The sequence below is a fragment of the Rousettus aegyptiacus genome, unplaced genomic scaffold, assembly GCF_014176215.1.
Source record: "Rousettus aegyptiacus isolate mRouAeg1 unplaced genomic scaffold, mRouAeg1.p scaffold_m13_p_9, whole genome shotgun sequence".
NCBI classification, from domain to species: Eukaryota; Metazoa; Chordata; class Mammalia; order Chiroptera; family Pteropodidae; genus Rousettus; species Rousettus aegyptiacus.
The window spans coordinates 70,480,509-70,502,867 of record NW_023416312.1 but is presented as its reverse complement, the minus strand read 5'-3'; the positions used below and the strand labels follow the sequence as shown (position 1 = coordinate 70,502,867).

Genomic DNA, 22,359 nt, shown 5'->3' with positions numbered 1-22,359 from the left:
CTCATTAGGACTTAAAGGAGAAAACCAATTAAGTGCAGATGCACTTCTTTTCAGAAGAGCTGGGTTTAGAAGTTCCATTTTCTTTACCAATATATTCCATGATTTTTTGCACTAAAAAAATGACAAAAGGAATCTTTTATGTCTAACAATAATGGATCTACACACACACACACACACACACACGACTTTGAATGCCCATGAAAGCACACGATATCTTGATTTAAAAGACTCAGCCAAAAGTCTTGTGCATAAAAATTTAGATTATATTCCATCCTAAGAGCTAAGCAGTAAAGTTGAACTTTCATTGTCATTAAAACTTTAGAAAAGGCAGCTGCTAAACATCTCCAGATGCTTAAACATTGGTTTTTGCCTTTCCCACCTTATACCTTTTGAGGTAGCTCATTCCAGCATATATAAGAGGCAGTTTACTGGGTCACAGTTAAAGGTAGAATAAAGGTCACTACCCAAAAATTCGTACTAATAGTGGATCCCCTAAGGTGGAGGTCAAGTATAGCTGAAAGCTTGACAAAGTTAGAGCTGTTGTCTACCTCCATGCCACTCTCAACACACCTGATCTCTTCTGATCTCAGAAGCTAAGCAGGGTCAGGCCTGGCTAGTACTTGGATGGGAGACCACCTAGGAATACTGTAGGCTTAAAAAAAAAGTTAGAGAGCTGAGATCAGGCAATCAAAAATGTTGTCTGGCAATTCTTAAAATTACTTAACTTAAAATTTCTATCAGTTTGTCCATCATTTTCCACCTGCTGCCATTCTCCTACTTTAACAATATATGCACAACTTCTCATGTATTCAGATGAGCACATTCTCACACACATGTGTGGCTCTTGCTCTGTCCCCACTCCTGCACACATTTATACTTCTCCTATCTTCTACATCATCAAAACATGGTTTGCAGAGTATCCCAGGACCTTCATTTCTAATATTCCATTGATAATTAAGCAGATGGCACAGGGAAAGAGCACTGGTTAGTTTATTTTTTCAGTTGGGCTATAGTTTTTATTTTTAAGTCATAAGTAAACAAATATACACTGGTGTAGTTTTATTGAATACTGAGAGTAAATCAAACTAAACCACCATGCTTTTTGTGGCATCATCCTGATGTGGTTTTTATATACTAGAGAATGTCAAGTAATTTGAAACAACTCAACTTCCTGAGATGAGAAAATCTGGTACAGCTACAGTCACCATAATCAACAGTTTTTGGCTTAGTTTGGGGGTAACCTCAGAGGAATATACCCATACTCTTCCTAGTCATTTAAGAAACCCTATTATTCTTTTATTTCCAAACTGCTGAATTCATGTTTTCTTTAAATCTCAGTAGCGATTCCATAGGAGAGAAAAAAGTCAGATGTAAATGTTTGCAGGACTAAAGGCCAATCTGAAGATTTACATTACATGTAATCTTTATTATAAGTAATCATTCAAATGACCTCTAGCTTCTATAACAAGATTAAAGTCTCAGAATGTAAAAGACATTTTCTAGTTGGTAAATATTGACTTCCTAAGTATTCTGAAAGTTTTATTTATTCTTCTTTAGAAAGAACCTATGTAGCATTGCAGCATCTGAATTAAAGCAGAAACACTGTGAAGTAGGAAAAAAATGAGAGCCAAGGCTTCTGCTATCACACTGGGAAATACTGGAAACAAATGTTGAGAAAATTAAAATGATTAAATAAAAATATACTGCTTGGAGCTTAACACTAAGCAGGTGCAGAAAGTAAGTGAAAGAATTCTAATACTCAACTTATTGCTAGTAAAGAGTTTCAAAGCACTATTAAATGATCGAACAAAACTTATGATTAGTGGTAATTAGAGAGATTTTCTCCACACACTATGATATTGCTGAATTTCCGAAGAGATAATCAAGGCTATTATTGTTAATGGATGGGAAAAATCACATAATGATTTCCACATTTTGTCAAAATTGAACTGAGACAAAATAGTCAATCCCTCCCTTCCAAATAGGAATTGTCCTTGACAGGAAAATAAAATGTAGAGCTTATTTTTAAAATCAAGTTCCCCTGAATGAAGAAAAATTGAATTTCCATAACACCTTTGACAGTTGCCCGAGGGCTCCATAACTATCAACTAAAAACTACAAAGATTTTAAAGGAAAACTAAAAGATTCAGCAGGGTCTTTTCTAAAAGGCTATGAACAGGCCTTTATTATGTTGAAAAGTATATATAAATTTTATGTGCTACCTTGCAATGGCCAACACCTTCAGCGATGAATTCCACCATGATTTTCATCTTCATAATAATGGCCTTTTGAATTTATAGTTGATAACAACAAAATCACAGTACATGAAAAAACCTATGTATAATTCCTTGGGATTTGTTCTATTAAACATTTATTGAGAACTTAATATGTGTGTAATACTGAGTTACATACTGAGGGGGTAATACAAAAGAATAAAATGCAGAACAGGCAGAAATTTTGGACTCCAGAATTTCTATTTATAGCATATAGACTAATACTAATTCTCAAAAAATTATGTCATTGAAAAAGAAATTGAAGTTAATACAAATAAATGGAGGTATATACCGTGCTCATGGGTAGGAAGAATCAACATCATTAAAAAAGCCATACTACCTAAAGCAATCTCTAGACTCAATGTGATCCCTATCAAAATACCAATGGCATTTTTCATATAGCTAAAACAAATAATCCTAAATTTTACATGGAACCATAAAAGACCCTGAACAGCCACAGCAATCTTGAGAAAGAAGAACAAAGTTGGAGGTATCACACTACCTGATGGCAAAGTATACTACAAGGCTACAGTAATTAAAACAGCATGGTACCGGCATAAAAATAGATACATTGATCAATGGAACAGAATAGAGAGCCCAGAAATAAATCCACACCTATACGTTCACTTAATATATGATAAAGGAGTAAGAATATACAATGGGGTAAAGATAGTCTTTTCAACAAATGGTGTTGGAAAAATTGGACAGATACAATAAAAAAAAAAGACGAAGAAGCTAGACCATCTTCTTACACTGTATACAAGAATACACTGAAAATGGGTTAAAGACTTAAATGTAAGACCCAAAACCATAAAACTTTTAGAAGAAAACATAGGCAGTAAACTCTCTGATATTACTAACAGGAATTTCTTTTCAGATATATCTCCTTGAGCAAGGGAAGCAAGAGAAAAAAAAAACAAATGGGGCTACATCAAACTAAAAAGTTTTTGCACAGCAAAGGAAACCATCAACAAAACAAAAAGACAACCAACTGAGAGAAGATATTTGTTAATGATACGTCTGATAAGGGGTTAATATCCAATATTTATAAAGAACTTATACAACTCAACAACAAAAAACCAAACAATCCAATTAAAAAATGGGCAGAAGTCCTGAAGAGAGACTTCTCCAAAGCGGAAATACAGATGACTAACAGACATATGAAAAGATGCTCAAAGTTGCTAATCATCAGAGAAACGCAAATTAAAACCACAATGAGATATCACCTCACACCTGTCAGGATGGCTATCATCAATAAATCAAAAAACAGCAAGTGTTGGCGAGGTTGCAGAGTAAAGGGAACCCTCATACATTGTTGGTGGGATTGCAAATTGGTACAGCTGCTATGGAAAACAGTATAGAGATTTCTCAAAAAATTAAAAATGGGTATACCTTTTGACCCAACAATTGCACTTCTGGGTCTTTATCCAAAGAAAACCAAAACAATAATTCATAAAGATCTATGTATTCCAATATTCATGGCAGCATAATTTACAATAGCCAAGATATGGAAGCAACCTAAATGCCCATCAACAGATGATTGGATAAAGAAATTATGGTTCATATATACAATGGAATATTACTCAGCCATTAAAAAATGAAATCCTACCATTTGCAATGACATGGATGGACCTAGAGGGTATTATGCTGAGTCAGAGAAAGATAAATACCATATGATTTCACTTGTATGCAGTATCTAAGGAACAAAAAGAACAAACTAATCAAAAACATACTCACAAATATAGTGGACAATTTGGTGACCAACAGAGGAGAGGAGTTGTTGGGGGCTGGGAGAATGGGGTGAAGGGTTAAAGAAGTACAAATTTGTTGTTGATAGTTCAGTGGGGGGTGGGGAGTATGACAGAGGGATGCAGTTACCATTAATATGATGGTTAAGTGGAGGGCCAGGGGAGAGAGGGAGCAATTGGGGGATCATTTTATGAACAATATAGATGTCTAACCAATGTACTGTATACTTGAAACTAATTTAAATAAATTTATTTTAAAAAAGAATAAAATGCAGAACAGGCAGAAATTTTGGATTCCAGAATTTCTATTTATAGCATATAGACTAATATATTAGGAATATATGCCTGATAGAGACTCCAAGGAGACATTATAGTCCAGTCTCCTGCCTTTGGGATGCTGTTTGCCAAACCTAAATCCTCCAAGATGTATGATTTAAAATAAGACAATAAGTCCAACAATAAGCTTTTCTTGCAGCCCAAGCTCTAATTGATCCCTCAGTGCAATTTAATTCTGTTTCCTCCATGGAGATAATTGATCTACCCTCTTTATATCATTAGGCTTTTTAGGAGCAATTAAGTTCTTTTACTGATAAACGTATTCTAGTCCCATCAGGTAAACATATCTGAATTATCTTTAAATTTTTAAAAAATATTATTCACACAAATATTTCCAAGATGCTACACATGAGAACAATGAACATATATTTGAGGAGGCAAGGCCTTGAAGATTAAACAATAGCAATAAGAAGTCATGATCCCTACCCCAAAATTCTATTCATAAAAAACAAATTAGTCTATCTCCAACACTGAAATATGACTATAGATAAAACAGAAGGTCCAAGGGAAATGCAATCCTAAAACAATTATAAGACTATTTCTACAAAATAATGAGATTTTTAAAACTCTGCAGCCAAGAATTCACCTGCCGTTTTTTTTTTTTTTTCATGATCAATCTAATATCAGGGGTAGTAGTCTTATAGTAAGTAAGTGGTATCTATTGATTGCCTCTTTTTTCTATACATATGCATACAAAAATCTTGTTAGATTGTGGACTACTTGATTTTTTTTCTGGTTAGAATTCTCATGGGATTATGAATAGTCACTCTGTTTGGGGCTCATTATTCTTCCCAAGGCATAACATTACTATTAAATGCCTTCGTGGAAAATGTTGATCATAAATATATGGGAATAAAGATGTACTTGTCTTAACTTTTCACTAATGGGATTTTCAATATAGGTCAAAGAATAGATTCTGATTTAAATAATGAATCATTATACTCTAACTTTATATCCTTTAATTAAGGAGATACTAAATAGTAATAGTTACCTCTATATGCATTATGTTGACTCATGTGAGTAAATGCATCAATATCAGTTTTTACCATTTTATCATTATCTTCTACTGACTTTACATGGGTACTGAAATTTGGAATATAAATATTATAAACTACTTCCATGTCTGCTAAATTCTAAGACAGTTATATGATGTTAAAGGATAAACCAAATGGCATGCCATGACTTGCCACCGTACACTGATGTTTTAATTTAACATCAAAAGGTAGAACAGTCTGCATTATGTGAAGACACTGAAGATATATGAAAAAGGCAATAAATAAAGCCAAGCTAAATAGGGAAGACTAAAATAGTATTTAATGGTTCTTAACATTTTCCGAGGTCACACATCCCTTTGAGAATATAGTGAAAGCTCTAAATCTTCTTCTAAGAAAAATATGATAGACTAAATATGATAACAACACAAAATTTGTCTAAAAATTTTGGGATTCACAGCAGACCCAATTAAGGACTGGGACCCTTGACTAAAAACCTTGGACCATATTAGATGCCATATTAGATAATTAGGAATAATACAGTTTAAAGTGTAGCTTCTAAAACTTTATCCCGTTGATTTTAACTATCTTGCCCTAAGGCTCGAGATTAACTATTCCTGTAAATATGTAGAGAAATAACTTTGGTTAGGGCCAAATAAAGATAGCTTTTCCAAAGTTACACTATAAAACAATACTTACCAACTTTTGCAAAGGCCTCTTTGAGTTCATCAAGCTCATCTTTGGAAATCTGAGTGGTAGACATCTCGTCCATTTATAGAAGATCTAAGGAAAAATTTAAAACGTTTCAGACTTTAAAAATAAAAACTTTTTGTGATGAATATGTATATTATAAGCAATTCTGCAAAATGCTCATCTAAGTAATAATTTAAAGAGACTTGCAAACTACCAAAACCATCTAAATAGGTTCCCATATTAGTAGCTACAGCTGAAAAAAAAATAAATGAGAAGTCAGCATTTACCAAAAGTTACTCAGAAAAAAATGTTTCTGAATAAGCCACTTTAAAATAATTGTGAAAACACTGATTTTTAAATAGCATACTATCTCCTACCAATCACTCCCATTAAAGGAGGAGTCAATTAAAACAAATTATGCTTGGATTTGATATAGAAGTACACACAAGTGTGTGGTAAAAAACATATCCTTGTACACATACCTTATTGAGTTTACATCCTTTCTGATTTTTTTAAACCAATTTCACCAATAGAACAGGGTAGATAAACTATGGCCTATGGGCCAAATCTGGACCACCACCTGTTTTTGTATTGCCTTACAAGTAAGTATTTTTTTTATAGATAAACAAACATTTGCAGTAAATTTTGATGAAAAGGCACATTAACTTTTGAACCCCAGTGAAATGTTATCCTCCCCTCACAAATTCCATTCTTCTCATAAATAGATCTATATTACTAAAAAATGCACTCAGTTATTATTGTAATTTGAATTTCATTGGTAAAAATTTGTGGAAATAATATATTATATCTTTGTTATTAATAATATAATATTCTTGATTTTGCCTCTTGGCACACAATATTTATGATCTGGACCTTACTGAGCTCTGCAATAGAGAAAGGAGGTCTGTATCACAATGGACAATCCCCATATACAAACCTATTAACAATTTTGGAGACAAGGAAATGAAAACAATTACGTGTGACCTTTTTTTGGCTTTAAAAACATCTTTTTTAAAGGACTTTGTTTTTTAGAACAGTTTTAGATTCACAGCAAAATTGAACAGAAAGTACAGAGTTCAGTTTCCATGTATGCCCTTGCCCTCACATATAAGCTTCTCCCATTATCAACATCCTGCACGAGACTGGTACATTTGTTATAATTGATGAACCTACATTAACACATAATAATCCCACAAGGTCCATAGTTTACATTAGGTTCACTCTTGGTTTTGTATATGCTATAGGTATTGACAAATATTACATAATGACATATATCCACCAGTAATGTATCAAAAAAAAAAGTTTCACTGCCCTGAATGTGTTAGCTTTTCAAACAGTATTCTGTGTGTTAAATTTCACTAACTATACAATACAAAATGCAAATTTGGGATCTTATATGTATTGCTTTTAGACATTCTTATTAAAAGTTAAAAAAAAGTACTCACTAACTCATCTTTTTGCCATTAAGCTTAATTAATACTCAGTAGAGAGTAGCTCTCAAGGGAAAGCTAGACCACATTTGTCTTTTTCACAGCCATAGTTGTCATTTCTAGAACTTATCACAGTCCCAGGCACATAGTAAGACACGCAATAAAATAGTACTTTAATAAATTCATCCACTCTACAACTATGTACCAAGCACTACATTAGATAATTCATATTCATATTAATTCCCTGAACACTCACAAGAGCCTTCTGAGATAAATATTCTTAACCTCTTTGTTTCTTATTAGATATCTTAGGCTCAGAAGGACATGGAACTGGAATTCAAACCCAGGTTTCTCAAATCCCTGGGAAGTTTTAAAATGACCATATTGTACTATTAACTAAGTTTCCACCATAATGTAATACATATTTATTATGACTGGTATTTAAAAAATGCCCATTCATAAACTTTTCTTACCTAAGATATTAAGGTGCCACTACAACTTTTCAGTAGATAAGGTGGAAAAAAACAATTTTCTGAATAGTCTTAGAATCTATAAAATGAAAATCTTTAGTTAGATATGAAGTCAGGCATTTTAAACATTAAGCATAAAAAATGATTTTTCATAAATAAGCTGCAACCCAATGGTAGTATTTTAAAAGTATTCTGTATTTTAGTAATATGATGTTCAGCACTTCTGACTATATAAATACTATATAAAATTTATTCTCATTTTCTTTATGCATATTTTAAGTAATGATGTTTTTGATATGAAATTATTACCCATCTCCATGAACAATGGTACAGAAAGTTTGAAGGTGAAATTGCCTCAGAAAATCCAAAGATGTGGCCTCTCCTTTATATCTAAAGGTCCCTTTCCATTTTGGGCAGTTTGTGAGTTAGGAATAATCTAAAATATGTGAGTTAAAAAAAAAAGACATTTGATTTTATTCTCATACTACCATATCATTTCTATTCAGAATAAAATTAGACAAAGATGATTCTGGACAAAATCATCACATCCCCTTGCCATCCCCACTTCATTCCTGCTGACCAATGAGTTCTGATTAAGTCCTTCCACTTCTCCCCTTTACAGGCAGCAGGGCTGAACAAGGTAGAAATTTCTTTCCTTCTTCTTCATACCCCTCCCAATACATATACACCTCTATCCTCACAAGATTTTACCAATATTTTAGGCATCTATTAGATGCCTAGTTCCTACTCTCAAAGTATTTACAATCTTGGGACGGCAAATGTAAATAATCATAATTCAACACAAAGTGAATTACTGGCTGCAATAAAAGATATAGAAGCAAAAAGACTCTGGAGACAGTAAGGATTATTAATTCCTTCTAAGATAGGCCAGGAATGCAGTCCTTTTGTTCTACAAAAGTAGGAAATACTTAGATCTCATAGAAATGATTTCAATGCACTTATTTTAATATATTTTTAATTTAATATGATTAAAAATATATTAATACGACAGTGTTAAAAAACCCAAAATATACTTTCAAGTTTTCTAATTTCTTATTCCTGTCTAATTGTCTTAATGAAAGCCTAAAATGACTTTTCCTACACATATAACTCAGATTTTTCATTTATAGGAGACATTGAGGTATACCTGAATAAGAATAAAAATAATTGCAACATACAAATATCACCAAAACAACATTTCCAGGCAAGTTTGGTTCAGGATAATAGAATAGTTTAATTTAGGAGTCTAACTCGATTTCATTTATAATTATTTGAAATAAAATAAATAAATAAATATTACCCTGAAGTACCTGAGCTAAAACTAAGAAATACAAAATCAAATTTAAAAGGCTTACAATATAAGTTTTAGGTAATAAAAATCACAATTTTTAAGTGAGCTATTTAAATTTTTTTTTTATTTTTCAATGATAGTTGGCATACAATAGTATATTAGTTTCAGGTATACAACATGGTGATTATACATTTATATAACTAACAAAGTGATTACCCTGATAAATTTAGTACCCATCTAACACCATACATAGTTATTACAATATTATTGACTATATTTCTTATGCGATACTTCATATCCAATGACTATTTTGTAACTACCAATTTGTATTTCTTAATCTCTTCCACTTTTTTACCCACCTCCTAACCCCATTCCATCTGGCAGGCATAAAAATGTCCATTGTACCTATGAGTTTGTTTTTGGTTTATTTCTTTCTTTATTTAGTTGTTTAGATTTCACATGTGGATGAAGTCACAAGGCATTTGTCTTTCTCTGTTTGAGATACTCCACTCAGCACAATATCCTCTAGGACCATCCATATTGCTGATGGCAAGATTTCATTTTTTCTACGGCTGGGTAATATTCTATTGTAAATATGTATCACCTCTTTTAAATCCATTAATCTACTGAAGGACACCAAGGTTGCCTCCATATCTTGGCTATTGTAAATAGTGCAGCAATGAACACGTAGATTCATATGTACCTTTGAGGTAGTGTTTTGGGTTTGTTTGGATAAATACTCAGAAGTAGGATTGCTGGGTCTTTCTTTGTCTCCTGGTATAGCCTTTTTGAAAAATCTATTTTATCGTGTACAAGTATTGCTGCTCTTGCTGTTTTTCTTTATTTGTTTTCATTTTCATGAAATATCTTTTTCCATCCCTTTACTTTCAGTCTGAGTGTGTCTTTGATCTGAAGTGAGTCTCTTGAAGGCAGCCTCCAAGTTAAGTAGCATGCAATTTCAGGGGATCACCAGAGCGGGGCAACCAGCATTAGCCAGGTTGATGGGGACTTAGATATGGTGCCCACCAGTGTCTGCACGCTGGGAGAGGGGAGGGCTCAACAAAGAAACAATGGATTTTGCCAGCACTTCTGTCTGGGAGAAATCTGCCCTTCCAGGCTTTGCCCTGAATCAGACAACTCAGTTCCACCCTGTATGTCTCTGGTGGCTTGCCAGCTCCTGCTCCTACACCAGAACTCAGACTGAGTGAATCTGTCAGTGAGTATGTCTGCCTCTGGGCCACATAAGAGGGGAATGTCTGCAACTCAACCAGCCCTCCGTCTCGCTCAGCCACAATATCAGCTGGTTTTCACAGCCACAAATTTTGGAGACTTTTTGGCACTGGAACTCTGGCTTAGGGAACCTGGCGTGAGTCCAGGACCCCTCCTTCCACCAGGTAGACCTTCCACAACTGAGCTATCCCTCCCAATTCTCATCTGCCACATGTAGGTGTGGGATCAGCCTGTTCTCGCCTCTGCCCCTCCTACCAGTCCTGAGGTGGCCTCTTCTGTGTGTCCCCAGTTGTAGGACTTTTGTTAAGGTGGACTTCAGGTGACTCCTAATGATGGATATTCTGTAGTTTAGTTGTCATTTTGATGTAGTTGTAAGAGGAGGCAGGCACATTTACCTACTCTTCCATCTTGACCGGTAGCTAATTAAGCTATTTAATGCAGATTTTTTCCCACTATGAATAAAAAAGTCTTGTCCTTAAGACTACTCACAGTATTCATAGTATCTTAAGGAAACTGAGCAATTAAGTACTATCTTGGGAGAAAATATCATACATAATAATTTAGGAAAGATCATCAGGAAGGTAGCATGAACAGATTTTTTAAAATTAAAATCTTACGATCTGTTACTATTCATGGGGCATTGTACTCCTCACAGCAAATAAAACATCCCAGACTGGGGCTTATGAAGCAAAACAGAGGATTTGGCATCATTATTGCACTGTAGACACTTAATTCAATCCCAAATCCTTGCGACAAGCTGTTGTTTCTCACCAAAGGACATATGTTGTAATGGAAAGACTTTTGGGTGTGGAATCAGAAAACATGACTTAGTACCAGCTCTGTTATTTCCTTTTATTTAATCTCACTGAGCCTCCGTTTCCTCATTTGAAAATAGTGATAAGTAATACCTACTTTCCTGGGGTCCTGCGAAGATTAAAAATGGCATATATGAAGGCGCATTGTAAACTATAAAGTGTTATACAGCAACTTCAAATCCTCAATGAAAGAAAATGGGAATAAATGAATGCCTAAGTAATTGTGAGAGACTATATAAATATAAGGTATAAGTTCTACTAAGAAACTTTTAATTGAGATATATGCAGTTATCTCACTTGCCTTATAATTATTGACTACAGAATATAATAGAGCTCCTTCACATATAAAAATTGTAAGCCTTTAGTCAAAGTAATTTGAGGATAAGCCTAAAAAAACCCATCAGCCACTTTTACCCATGACTTAATCAGGCTCCTTCATAAGGCCAGTTTCAAAACACCCTGAAGAGAGGCCAAGAGATATTTTTTGAAACTACAAATTTTACTTTAAGTACTTCAGGACCACTTTTAAAAATAGCCAACAATTTGTCAATGTTGTTACATTCCTTGTAATTTACATATTTTTCTTGAGCAATTCAAAAAGGTGAAGACGGAAGGGGGAAAATGGCATAGATGACAGAGACTCTGTTTATCCCTCTGGCGACCAAATCAAAGCTGTGACAGAAACAAGGAGCAAACAGCAGGGAAAATCACCTGGGATCTAGATGAACAAGCCATACAATTAGGGAGAAAACTAAGAAATCGCCCAGCAACGGACAGAAGGTAGGCGGAGCAAGGACGCGAATCTGCCCGGTCCTGAGCCGCTAAGTGGGGCAGAGACTATAGCAGCAGCGGTGGCCTCTTAAAGGGGCCGCGTCTGCAAGCAGGCTTTCGCACTGCTGGACCTGCGCCCTCTGAGCACCAGTATGATTCAGCCATGCGCAGGAGGCACCAGGGACTTACGGAGAGACACCAAGTTGTCGGAGTGAGGGCCGAGGCGAGACTTGTGTGTACAGAAGTTCTGGCGGTATCTATCGTTCCTCTGTTGAGCCTCCCCCCCCCCCCCCCGTCCCCTGCCCCGCCCCCCCACACACTCCCAGTGTGCGGACTCAGCGCTGCCGTAGGGGAGACTTCATCAAACTGGATAACAGAGGTCGCTCTGCCCAAAAAATTCACTGAAACTCCACCTCCCCCAACTCACAGCGACACCCAAGCCACACCCAGGTGTGTCCTCACTTACTCAGGTGCCCCTTGCTGAGCAGCACCTAGACTCACGCTGGCGGTGGCTGACTTCAGTTTCTGGCGTGGCCTTTTGAGGCAGCTATAAGCGCAGCATCTGTGGATTACTTGCTGAACTGAACAGGTGGCCCGGGTCGGGTAGAGGCTTGGGCTAAGTTTGGCCTGCAGCTGAATCCCTCTCAGGACTGTGCCACTGGACACCTACCACACAAAAAGCCCTAACAAGAGTGAGAGACTTGAGAGCTTTGCTTAGTACATAGAAACAGACATAGAAAGGCAGCAAAAATGGGAAGACAAAGAAGCAGAAACCATATGAAAGAACGGAACAGAGATCCAGGAATAATGAAGTCAAGCAACCTAACAGATGCAGAATTCAAAACACTGATTATAAAGATGCTTTATGAACTTACGGGAAGTATAGATGAATTCAGTGAGAACTTCAACAAATAGATTTTAAAAACATAAAAATGGAAATGGAAATTATAAAAGGGAACCAGTCAGAAATGAAGAACACATTATCTGAGATGAGAAGTATATTAAATGGAATAAACAAAGTGAATAAAGAAGAGGAGCAAACGACCTATACAGAGGATGGGAAAGCCAAGGACACTCAATCAGAATGGCAAGAAAAAGAACCCAAGACTATAATAATAATTTAAGGAGCCTATGGGACACTATTCAAGGTAAAAATATCCGTGCCATAAGGGTACCTGAAGGAAAACAAGATGTTGAAGAGCTATTTGAAGAAATAATGGTGGAGAACTTTCCTAACCTGGTGAAGGAAATACACATAAATCCCCAGGAAACTCAGAGAGCCCCCCCAAAATGAACCCAAAGAGTCCCACGCCAAGACACATCATAACTAATATGCCAGAGGTTGAATACAAAGAGAGAATCTTAAAAGCAGCAAGAGAAAAGCAGTCAGTTACCTACAAGGGAGCACCCATAAGACTGGCAGTTGATTTCTCAAAAGAAACTATGCAGGACGGAAGGGCTTGGCACAAAATATTTGACGTGAGGAAAACCCAGGATCTACAACCAAGAATACTTTATCCAGCAAAGCTATCATTTAGAGTCGAAGGACAGATGAAGAGCTTCCCAGACAAAAAAAAAATAAGCTAAAGGAATTATCAACACCAAGCCAGTATTACAGGAAATTTTGGAAGGAATTCTTAAGAGAAAAAAAAATGCATCAAAAGCAGGAATAAAGAATGGTAACAACTACATTTCTATCAAGTTACCTCAAATGGAAAAGAATTGAGTGTTCCAACCAAAAGATAGAATGGCTGAATGGATAAGAAAACACGACCCCTACATATGCTGCCTACAAGAGACTCACTTCAGACTAAAAGACACACAGATACTTAAAGGAAGGGGATGGAAATAGATATTGCCGTGATGGACCTAGAGGGTATTGCACTAAATAAAATGGGTCAGACAGAGAAAGACAAATATCGCATGATTTCTCACACATGTGGAATCTAAAGAACAAAATCAACAACAACAACAACAACAGCAAAAATAAACTCATAGATACAGAGAATATTTAGAGGGATACTAGATGGGAGGGCTGTTGTAGGGGGCAAAGAGAGGCAAAGGGTTTAAGAGGTCCAAATGGATAGTTGCAGAATAGATATGGAGATGTAGGCTGGTAGCATGGGGAAGATGGTTAATAATGTTGTATGTAATAAATATGTAAGGGGGAAGAAGAGTACTAGATTTGGTGGGGTGATCACTTTGTGAGTTTTGTGGATCTCTGATCACTATGCTATACAACTGAAACTGGTTTATGATTGTATGCCAAGTATAATTGAAAAAGGAACTCATCGAATTGTACAATGTAAATACAAGCAACTAATTGCCTATTTCAATACAGGAAAAAAGTATATTTTAAAAATTGACGCTAAAAAATGTGAAGAAGTGAAAAATAAATAAAACTTGCTGAATAAAAGTTTAACCTCAACTCATATTATGTGATTGAGAAGCAAAAAGAAAGTCTGACTTCCCCTCCTCCGTCTTCCCATAAAAGTGAATTTTATTTACACAGAGACACAGAGATTGACAGAGAGCTGATATTAACATTTAAATTTACTAACAAACAATAAATGCTTCCAGGGTCTCTGCATTTTTCAGAGCTCTCATCTGTAAAACAGTTTGATCTGTCTCTAGCTCCTATGCCTGCATCCTCTATAAAGGGAAAAGTAGCAGAAAAAAAGCACACCCTCTCCCTAAACATATGAGACACAGGAAAACAGATTTTCAAATAAGGGAATAAAACAAAAGCAAACAAAACCTTGTTTGTTTATTCATAAAAGGATATGGTGTACAACACGGTCTGAATTCAGGGCGTCACCCATAGAGGAATCTTATGCCTATGAAGTCATCCCTAATTATGGAGTTTGACTAACAATATGGCAATTATGCAACCACTCCTCTGGCTTATTTAACTACACTTTAAACTCTGAACACAAATCTTTGTTGAGAAAGGTGTACCTGCAAATAATTACCTGAAACTATTACTCAAATTCTGAAAGTTATTTGACAGAGATGAGGAGGGGTGCCCTTTTTCATCCCCTAAGGGGAATTCACTATAGAAATGCAGCCGACTGAATAATCTATTTACTAATCTATATCAATCAGTACCATTTGAACTAGGATGCAGGGCACACACATTGGGAAATTCTCCCCAGGATAATCGAGAGTTGATAATGAACTTTATGTTTTTATTTTCTTGAAATTGAAAGGCAACTAAAAGAAAATAGCAGGATATATTCACCAAAGACTCCCAGCTACTAGTATGCCAGGTAATCAGAACTGGGAAAGCAAGGCTCATTATTTAAATTAGAGCTTTGGCAACGTATACTTAAGCTTGTATCCTGAAGAGAGCAACAAAGAGTGGACAAAACATGGACGAGTATATTATTTTACTATAAATGTGAAAAAAACCCACCACAGTCACTGCTATATATGAACAATTCAATGGTAGTCAACAAAAAGGTATGTGTTTATCCCATTCTTCCATCCAAAACAGGCAGGGCTTTGGAACACCCACACTTCACATACCTACCTCTACCAACAGAAACCACCATCCTAGCTCCTCCCTAGTTAGGCAAGTCAACAGCACTAGTCTCCAGGTCAGATGGGTGTGTAACACTCTGTGAGCTACAGCTCACCTACTCTTACTATGAGTACTCAAGCTCTTCCAGTCCTGTGTTTTCGAATGACTTTAGAAGATTTCAACTTGAATATCTACTATATTCACCCACTCATTCATGTATAGTCAAGCCTTAATTGAAGGCTTAGTATGTACCAGGCAGTGCCAATTGGGTGCTGCAGATATAGAGAATCAGGACCCAAAATTGTCTTTTCTCAAGGAGTATACTGTCTAGTGGGGTAAAGAGGTGGAAAAATGAACACACAATATTAGTGTTATCATGCTACTATCGTCATATTTACTGAGTGGTGGGCATCAGAAAGGGTTTTCCAGAGAAAGTAACTTTTGAACTTTATCTTAGAAATAAGTAGGAATTCCTCAGACAGATGTCAGACTTTAGTAAAGGCGTTCTGGAGCTGGAGAAAGACAGTGTGGTTGGAGCATTGTGTGTAGGGTTTGTGACAAAGACAATTGGAACAGTCAGAATGTGGACTTGACCCACTGGCCAAGGGAGAATGAAGGTCAGTGGAGGATTCCAGTCAGGGAAATCCGAGAGTCTACAATTGAATTTATAGCCATATTATTTTCCCCACTTCCTTTCAACTATTTTTCCTGCTAAATCAGTTCTCCTCTTCAACTTACTCACTTTCTCTCAGTCTCCAGATTTACCAATTTAAGACTGAAGTTTGGCCACAAGAAACAAAGAGGTTTATTTAGTGAAGTAAATCACTAAGCATTATGGATTCTTTCATCATGCCCTTTTATCACTTCATAGCTGTCTTTATTCCAAAAACCTTTTAGCTGATCTATCTATAGTCTCGTCTTTCTCTCCAGTGTAATCTTAACACTGCTAACTTCCTAAAGTGCAGATAGATCTATGATTTATTCCATGCTGAAAGAAGCCCCAACTTTTAAGCACAACGTTTAAGGCCTAACAGTTTTCTGTATTGATGCATGCTTATCTTTCCAATGTTACATCCTATTACATACACTACACCCTGAATCACACTCTATATAAAGATACCCCATTCCCTGTAGTCAATAATATTGTACTATGTGTGTAGTGCCAAGGTGGGTACTAGACTAATTGGGGGGAATCACTTCATAAATTACATAAATGTCTAACCACTATGTAACCACTATGTATAATATTGAATGTCAACTGTAATTGAAAAAAAAAAACACTAGAAGCTGAATATAGCTGATTACTGCTTAATGTTATAACCATTGTATTTATCCTTCCTCCCTCACCTGTCTTATTTTCTACTTAATGAAGTTGTTTTATCTCATCACAAATATTATTTCTGTTAAATACCTTGAGTTTTTCTATTTCTATATAAATATAATCAGAAGAAAACTTTCTACCAGTCCAATATTGTTTCATAATAAAACCTATTTAACTAAAAAAAAAAAAACCCCATTCCCCAAGCAGGCCATATATTTTTTCACCTCCAGTCCTTTATGCAATGTTATTTACCCATCTCCTATCTACTCTTCAAGAACATCTTTAGGGAAGTCTTTTCAGATTGATGCCACTAGAGATAAAAAATTCTCTCCTCCCAGTACTCTCACAGAACTGTGTTTTCTTCTATTACAGCTGGTGCTGGATTCCTTTAGACAACTCCAATTTAAAATATCTTTTTTTTTTAATTCTCAGATCATATGAACCAGTTTTCAAATGGGAAAATATAATTGCCACAATGACAGCATTTAATACTATTATACAAAATTATGTGGTAGAAGATACCACATCCCATTCATCCTCATATTCCCAGCCCCATTACTGTGTCTACAGAGTAGGTAATAATAATAAGACAATATAATAACATCACTGTAAGTTTTACATCTATGGAAGACTGATTATTTATTTTTATTTTATTGGTTTGAAAATGACATTTAATTAACATAGACATTAGTGTCTGGAACTAAATATTGTGATTAGAGGAGTTATTATTTACATGGACTGTACTAAATGCTTTATATACATTATGTAAGTTACTTCTCAGAAAACTTCTATGAACCAGGTGATACTGTTATTCCCATCTTACAGAAAAGTAAATAGATTTCGAGAATTTGAATAACTTGCATAAAGTCTCACAAAAAGGTAGAGTCAGGTCTCAAACCCAGGTCTGTCTAACACCAAAGTCAATATCCTCAACTGTTAATGTTATATAGCCTCCTCAACAAAGACTTATTGAATGAATTTATTTCCCCAACAAGAATATAACTTTATTAGAGTAAAAATACAGCTTACTTATCTCTATATTCACCATAGAATTTGGTATAATGCACGGGCACAGTCAATTCTTAATATTACACCAAATGCATTTTGACGGTGCCACAAAACTAATACCTACAACCATTTACATCATGTCAGTCTTCTTGTAGAAAGCTATAATTGCCTATACCTTAAAAGATTATCTAATCTCTGACTGATATTCCAAGATCCTCTAGAGTGATCTTACTAGTCACATCTAATCAGTTTTACCTTTCGCCAATGCTCAAAATTAGCTTTTTCATCACAACCATCCTCTCAAATATGTTCTGTTAACTGTTATATCAGTATCTTTTGTTTTATCCTGTCCCTCCTTCTTTCTCTCTCTCCTAGTAAGAACTTCCTCTCTCTGTATCTACTTCTCATACTTTTAACACCTTCCCCTTTATTTTTCTTTCTCTATTCAAATTCTACTCACCCCTTCAAGGTTCAGTAGATGCTTCCTCCTCTCCCAAACCATGTTTCCCAATGACTCCACACCCTTACTCTTTCTCTTCAACTCTCACAGCATTTAAAAAATATAGCCACAAAATTTAGCAATTTAATTATAGACTTTTGCCTGTAGTTATATAAGTGGATGTGAGGACAGTCCAGCTGGGACATTTTCCCATATGCTAACACTTTATATCTCCATGACTATTTTGTAACTATTCATTTGTATTTCTTAATCCCTTTGCCCTTTTTCACCATCTCCACAACTCCCCTCACATCTAGTAGCTCTCAAAATATTCCCTGTATCTATGAGTTTGTTTCTGTTTTTGTCATTGTTTATTTTGTTCTTTAGATTCCACATGTATGTGAAATCATGTGGCATTTGTCTTTCTCTATCTGACTTCATTCAGCAAAATACCCTCTACGTCCATCAATGCAATATCTTTTTCCATCCCTTTCCTTTTAGTCTGAGTGTGTCTTTTAATCTGAAGTGATTCTCTTTTTTTATTTTCCTCTCTTGGGAATTTTATTTCTTCTGGGGAAGGGTTGGTTGGCAGGCAGCCCCTGCCTCCTTCTGGGGGTGCCACAAGCTCTCACTGTCCCATTGATGGGCAGGTTCACGTGCTCGGGGGAGGCCAGGAAGGCCTTGAGCTTGGGCTGGGCGCTGAGGTAAGCCATGTAGGTTGAGAGCAGGGAGAAGGAGTCCAGGCAGCCTGGAGGCCAGGACCTGGTGATTCAGCAGCAAGTCCAGCAGGTTGTACTCAGTGAAGGATATCTGGTTGGCCACGATCTGGTTGCCATGGCGAAGGCCTGCCGCCCCCCCCCACCCCCGCCCCTAAACCCCCTTCTGGGACAGCTGGGTCTCAAAAGGCTTTTGGTGCTCCGGCAGCTCCTTCAAATAGTCCTCCTTGCCCGCTTAGTAGTTGGTGTAGATAAGGGTGACATATTTGCAGCAGAGGTCCTCCTTGCCTTCATTCACAATGTCCACCAGGGCAGCTTTCTGCTGGTCTTTCCCATACAGCCTGAGGGAGCAGCCTAGGTGGCACAGGATGGCATTGGACGGGTACAGCGTGAGGTCTCCATCTTGGAACTTGGGGAGCTGCCTGTACAGTCAGGAGGCCTTGAGAGGGCCCTGTAGCCAGGTCACCTTGGTCACCACCTCCTCTTTCCGGCTCTGGCCCTCTTTAGCCAGCAGCATGAGCATGGCTTTGCAGCACCCTCCAACAGGGAAGTAGACAATGGTGTAGGGCAGCATGGTTGTGGTGTAGACAAAGACAGCAGTGGCTCCTGAAGTGAGCCTTTTGTAATCAGAATATGTAGGGGTCTTGTTTTCTTATCCATTCAGCCATCTTATCTTTTGGTTGGAGCACTTAATTCTTTTCCATTCGAGGTACTTGTTGATAGATATGTAGTTATAAACCTTCTTTATTCACATTTTTGATACATATTTTTTCTTCTTAAAGAAGTCCCTCCAACATTTTTCCTGTAATACTGGCTTGGTGTTGATGAATTCCTTTAGCTTATTTTTGTCTGGGAAGCTCTTTATCTGTCTTTCAACTCTAAATGATAGCTTTGCTGGTTAAAGTATTTTTGGATTCAGATCTTAGGTTTTCAGCACGTTGAGTATTTTGTGCCAAGCCCTTCTGTCCCACAAAGTTTCTTTTGAGAAATCAGCTGCCAATCTTATGGATGCTCCCCTGTAGGTAACTGACTGCTTTTCTCTTGCTGCTTTTAAGATTCTCTCCTTGTATTTAACCTCTGGCATTTTAATTATGATGTATCTTGGTGTGGGCCTCTTTGGGTTCATATTTTTTGGGAATCTATGAGCTTCCTGGGTTGTATGTATATTTATTTCACCAGGTTAGGGAAGTTTACCATCATTATTTCTTTTTTTAAAAATTTAATTTTATTATTAGTTTTAAGTATACAGTACATAGGTTAGACATTTATATAGTTTATGAAACAATCCCCTGATTGTTCTTTCTCTCTTCTGGCTCTACACTTAGCCATTAAATTAATGCTGACTGCATTCCCTATGCCATGTTCCCCATTACCGTGAACATCTATCAATTACAAATTTGACCTCTTTAACCCTTCACTCCATTCTCCCAGTCCCCCAACCCCACTTCCCTCTGGCTACACCAGATTGTCTTCTACATTTGTGAGTCTGTTTTTGAATAATTTGTTCTTTTTGCTCCTTAGATTCCTCACATGAGTGAAATTCTTCATCATTATTTCTTTGAATAAATTTTCAAATTCTCGTTCTCTCTCTTCTCCTTCATTTACCCCTATGACATGGATGGTTTTACATTTAATCTTGTCCCATGGGCTTTTTAGACTATTATTATATTCTTGGCTTCTTTTTTCTTGCCATTCTGATTGGGTGTCCTTGGCTTCCCCATCCTCTATATTGATGGTTCGATCCTCTTCTTTCTCCACTCTAATATATTCTTAATCTCAGATAATGTATTCTTCATTTCTGACTGGTTCCCTTTTATAATTTCCATTTTCATGTTTTTTAAAAAATCTCTTTGTTAAAGTTCTCACTGATTTCATTTACACTTACCCTAAGTTCATTGAGCATCTTTATAACTAGTGTTTTGAACTCTGCATCTGTTAGATTGCTTGACTCCATTATACTTAGATATCTGTCCTGTTATTTCATATGATTTCTGCTTCTTGATCTCCCAGTTATGGCTGCCTTTCTGTGTCTGTTTCTATATACTAATCAAAGCTCTTAAGTCTCCTGGTCTTATTAGCGTGGCTTTGTGTAATAGGTGTCCAGTGGCACAGTCCTGAGAGGGGTTCAGCTGCAAATCAAGTTTAGCCCCAGCCTGTGCCCTCTGGAGCCACCTGTTAAGATTCAGCAAGCAATGCTGTGCTTATCAGTGTCTCAAGAAGCCAATGCAGAACATGAGGTTAGCTGCCATCATTGCAGATCTTGGAGCTGCTTAGCAAGTTGCACAAGACTTGCTGAGGACACAAATGGATGTGGCTTGGGTAGGGCCACGAATTGGAGGATGTGGAGTTTCAGGGTATCTTATGGGTAGAGTGACCTCTGTTATCAGCTATGGTGGCACTGAGTCCAAGCACTGGGAGGTGGGAGGGCTCAACAGAGGAACAATGGATACCACTGGCACTTCTGCCTGGGAGAAAGCCTTGCCTCCAGCCCTCACTTCTATAACTCATTGTCCCTTTATAAGTCCCTGGCATCTTCTCTCTGCACTCCCTCCCAGTAGCTGACCTGGCACTGGTGCTCAGAGCAAGTGAATCCATCACCAGGAAAGTCCATTTGCAGACACGGCACCTTTAAGAGGAGTGTCTGCACCTGCTGTAGCCTCTGTCCTACTTAGCACCTAGAGACTGAGTAGCCTCACATCTTCGCTCTCTCCTACTTCCGACTGTTTCAGGGTGATTTTTTATTTCTCTCCCCAGTTGTAGGGCTTCTGTTTATCTAGACCCTAGGCAGCTCTGCTTGCTGTTTGCTCCATGTTCCGTCACAACTTTGATGTGGTTGCAAGAGGAGATGTACAATGCCACTACCATCTATGCCATTTTGCCTGGTCTCCTCAAAAAGACCATACTTTAAAAAAATAAGGACAAAAAAGCTTACATTCTCTTCTGGCATATTCATTCCTACATATGACACATGTCTTCACAGTATTTAATATTGCTTAAGTTTAGCCTCTTAAAAGATAGGTACTGTGAATAATTACTCCTACTGTATCAGTGCTAATAACTTAGTGTTAGTATAAACATAACCAAACACTGAAGTATCTATGTAATTTACTTTTCATTTTAGGATTTTTTTTTTCATTCCTAAGCCATCACTATGGTACTCATAGTTTTTTATTGATTTGTTTGTAAACTTATAATTGCTTTTTCTTAAGGAGCAAGCGGTTTGAAGTTTTGCTTGCTTCCTTCTAGAAAACTTTAATGGAATATTGATAAAGGAGTAATTGTAATAGCTTAAGAGGTTATATG

The 22,359-nt window shown here is 36.6% G+C and overlaps 1 protein-coding gene and 1 pseudogene across 3 annotated transcripts in view; both read right to left on the bottom strand.

The window, feature by feature from the left end:
• PLS3 (plastin 3) overlaps window positions 1–22,359 on the bottom strand; it is an 87,834-nt gene that overhangs the window by 30,135 nt on the left and 35,340 nt on the right. For 2 of the 3 annotated variants that reach the window (XM_016135690.2, XM_016135692.2), the window contains exon 2: window positions 6,049–6,132. In XM_016135690.2, coding sequence (XP_015991176.2) covers window positions 6,049–6,121 — 73 coding nt within the window. In that variant the 5' untranslated portion in view covers window positions 6,122–6,132. Of the gene's footprint in view, window positions 1–6,048; window positions 6,133–7,945; window positions 8,022–22,359 lie in introns of all 3 variants that reach the window. The other variant, XM_016135691.2, reaches the window with a different exon arrangement.
• Window positions 18,831–19,770, bottom strand: LOC107505503 (annotated as a pseudogene).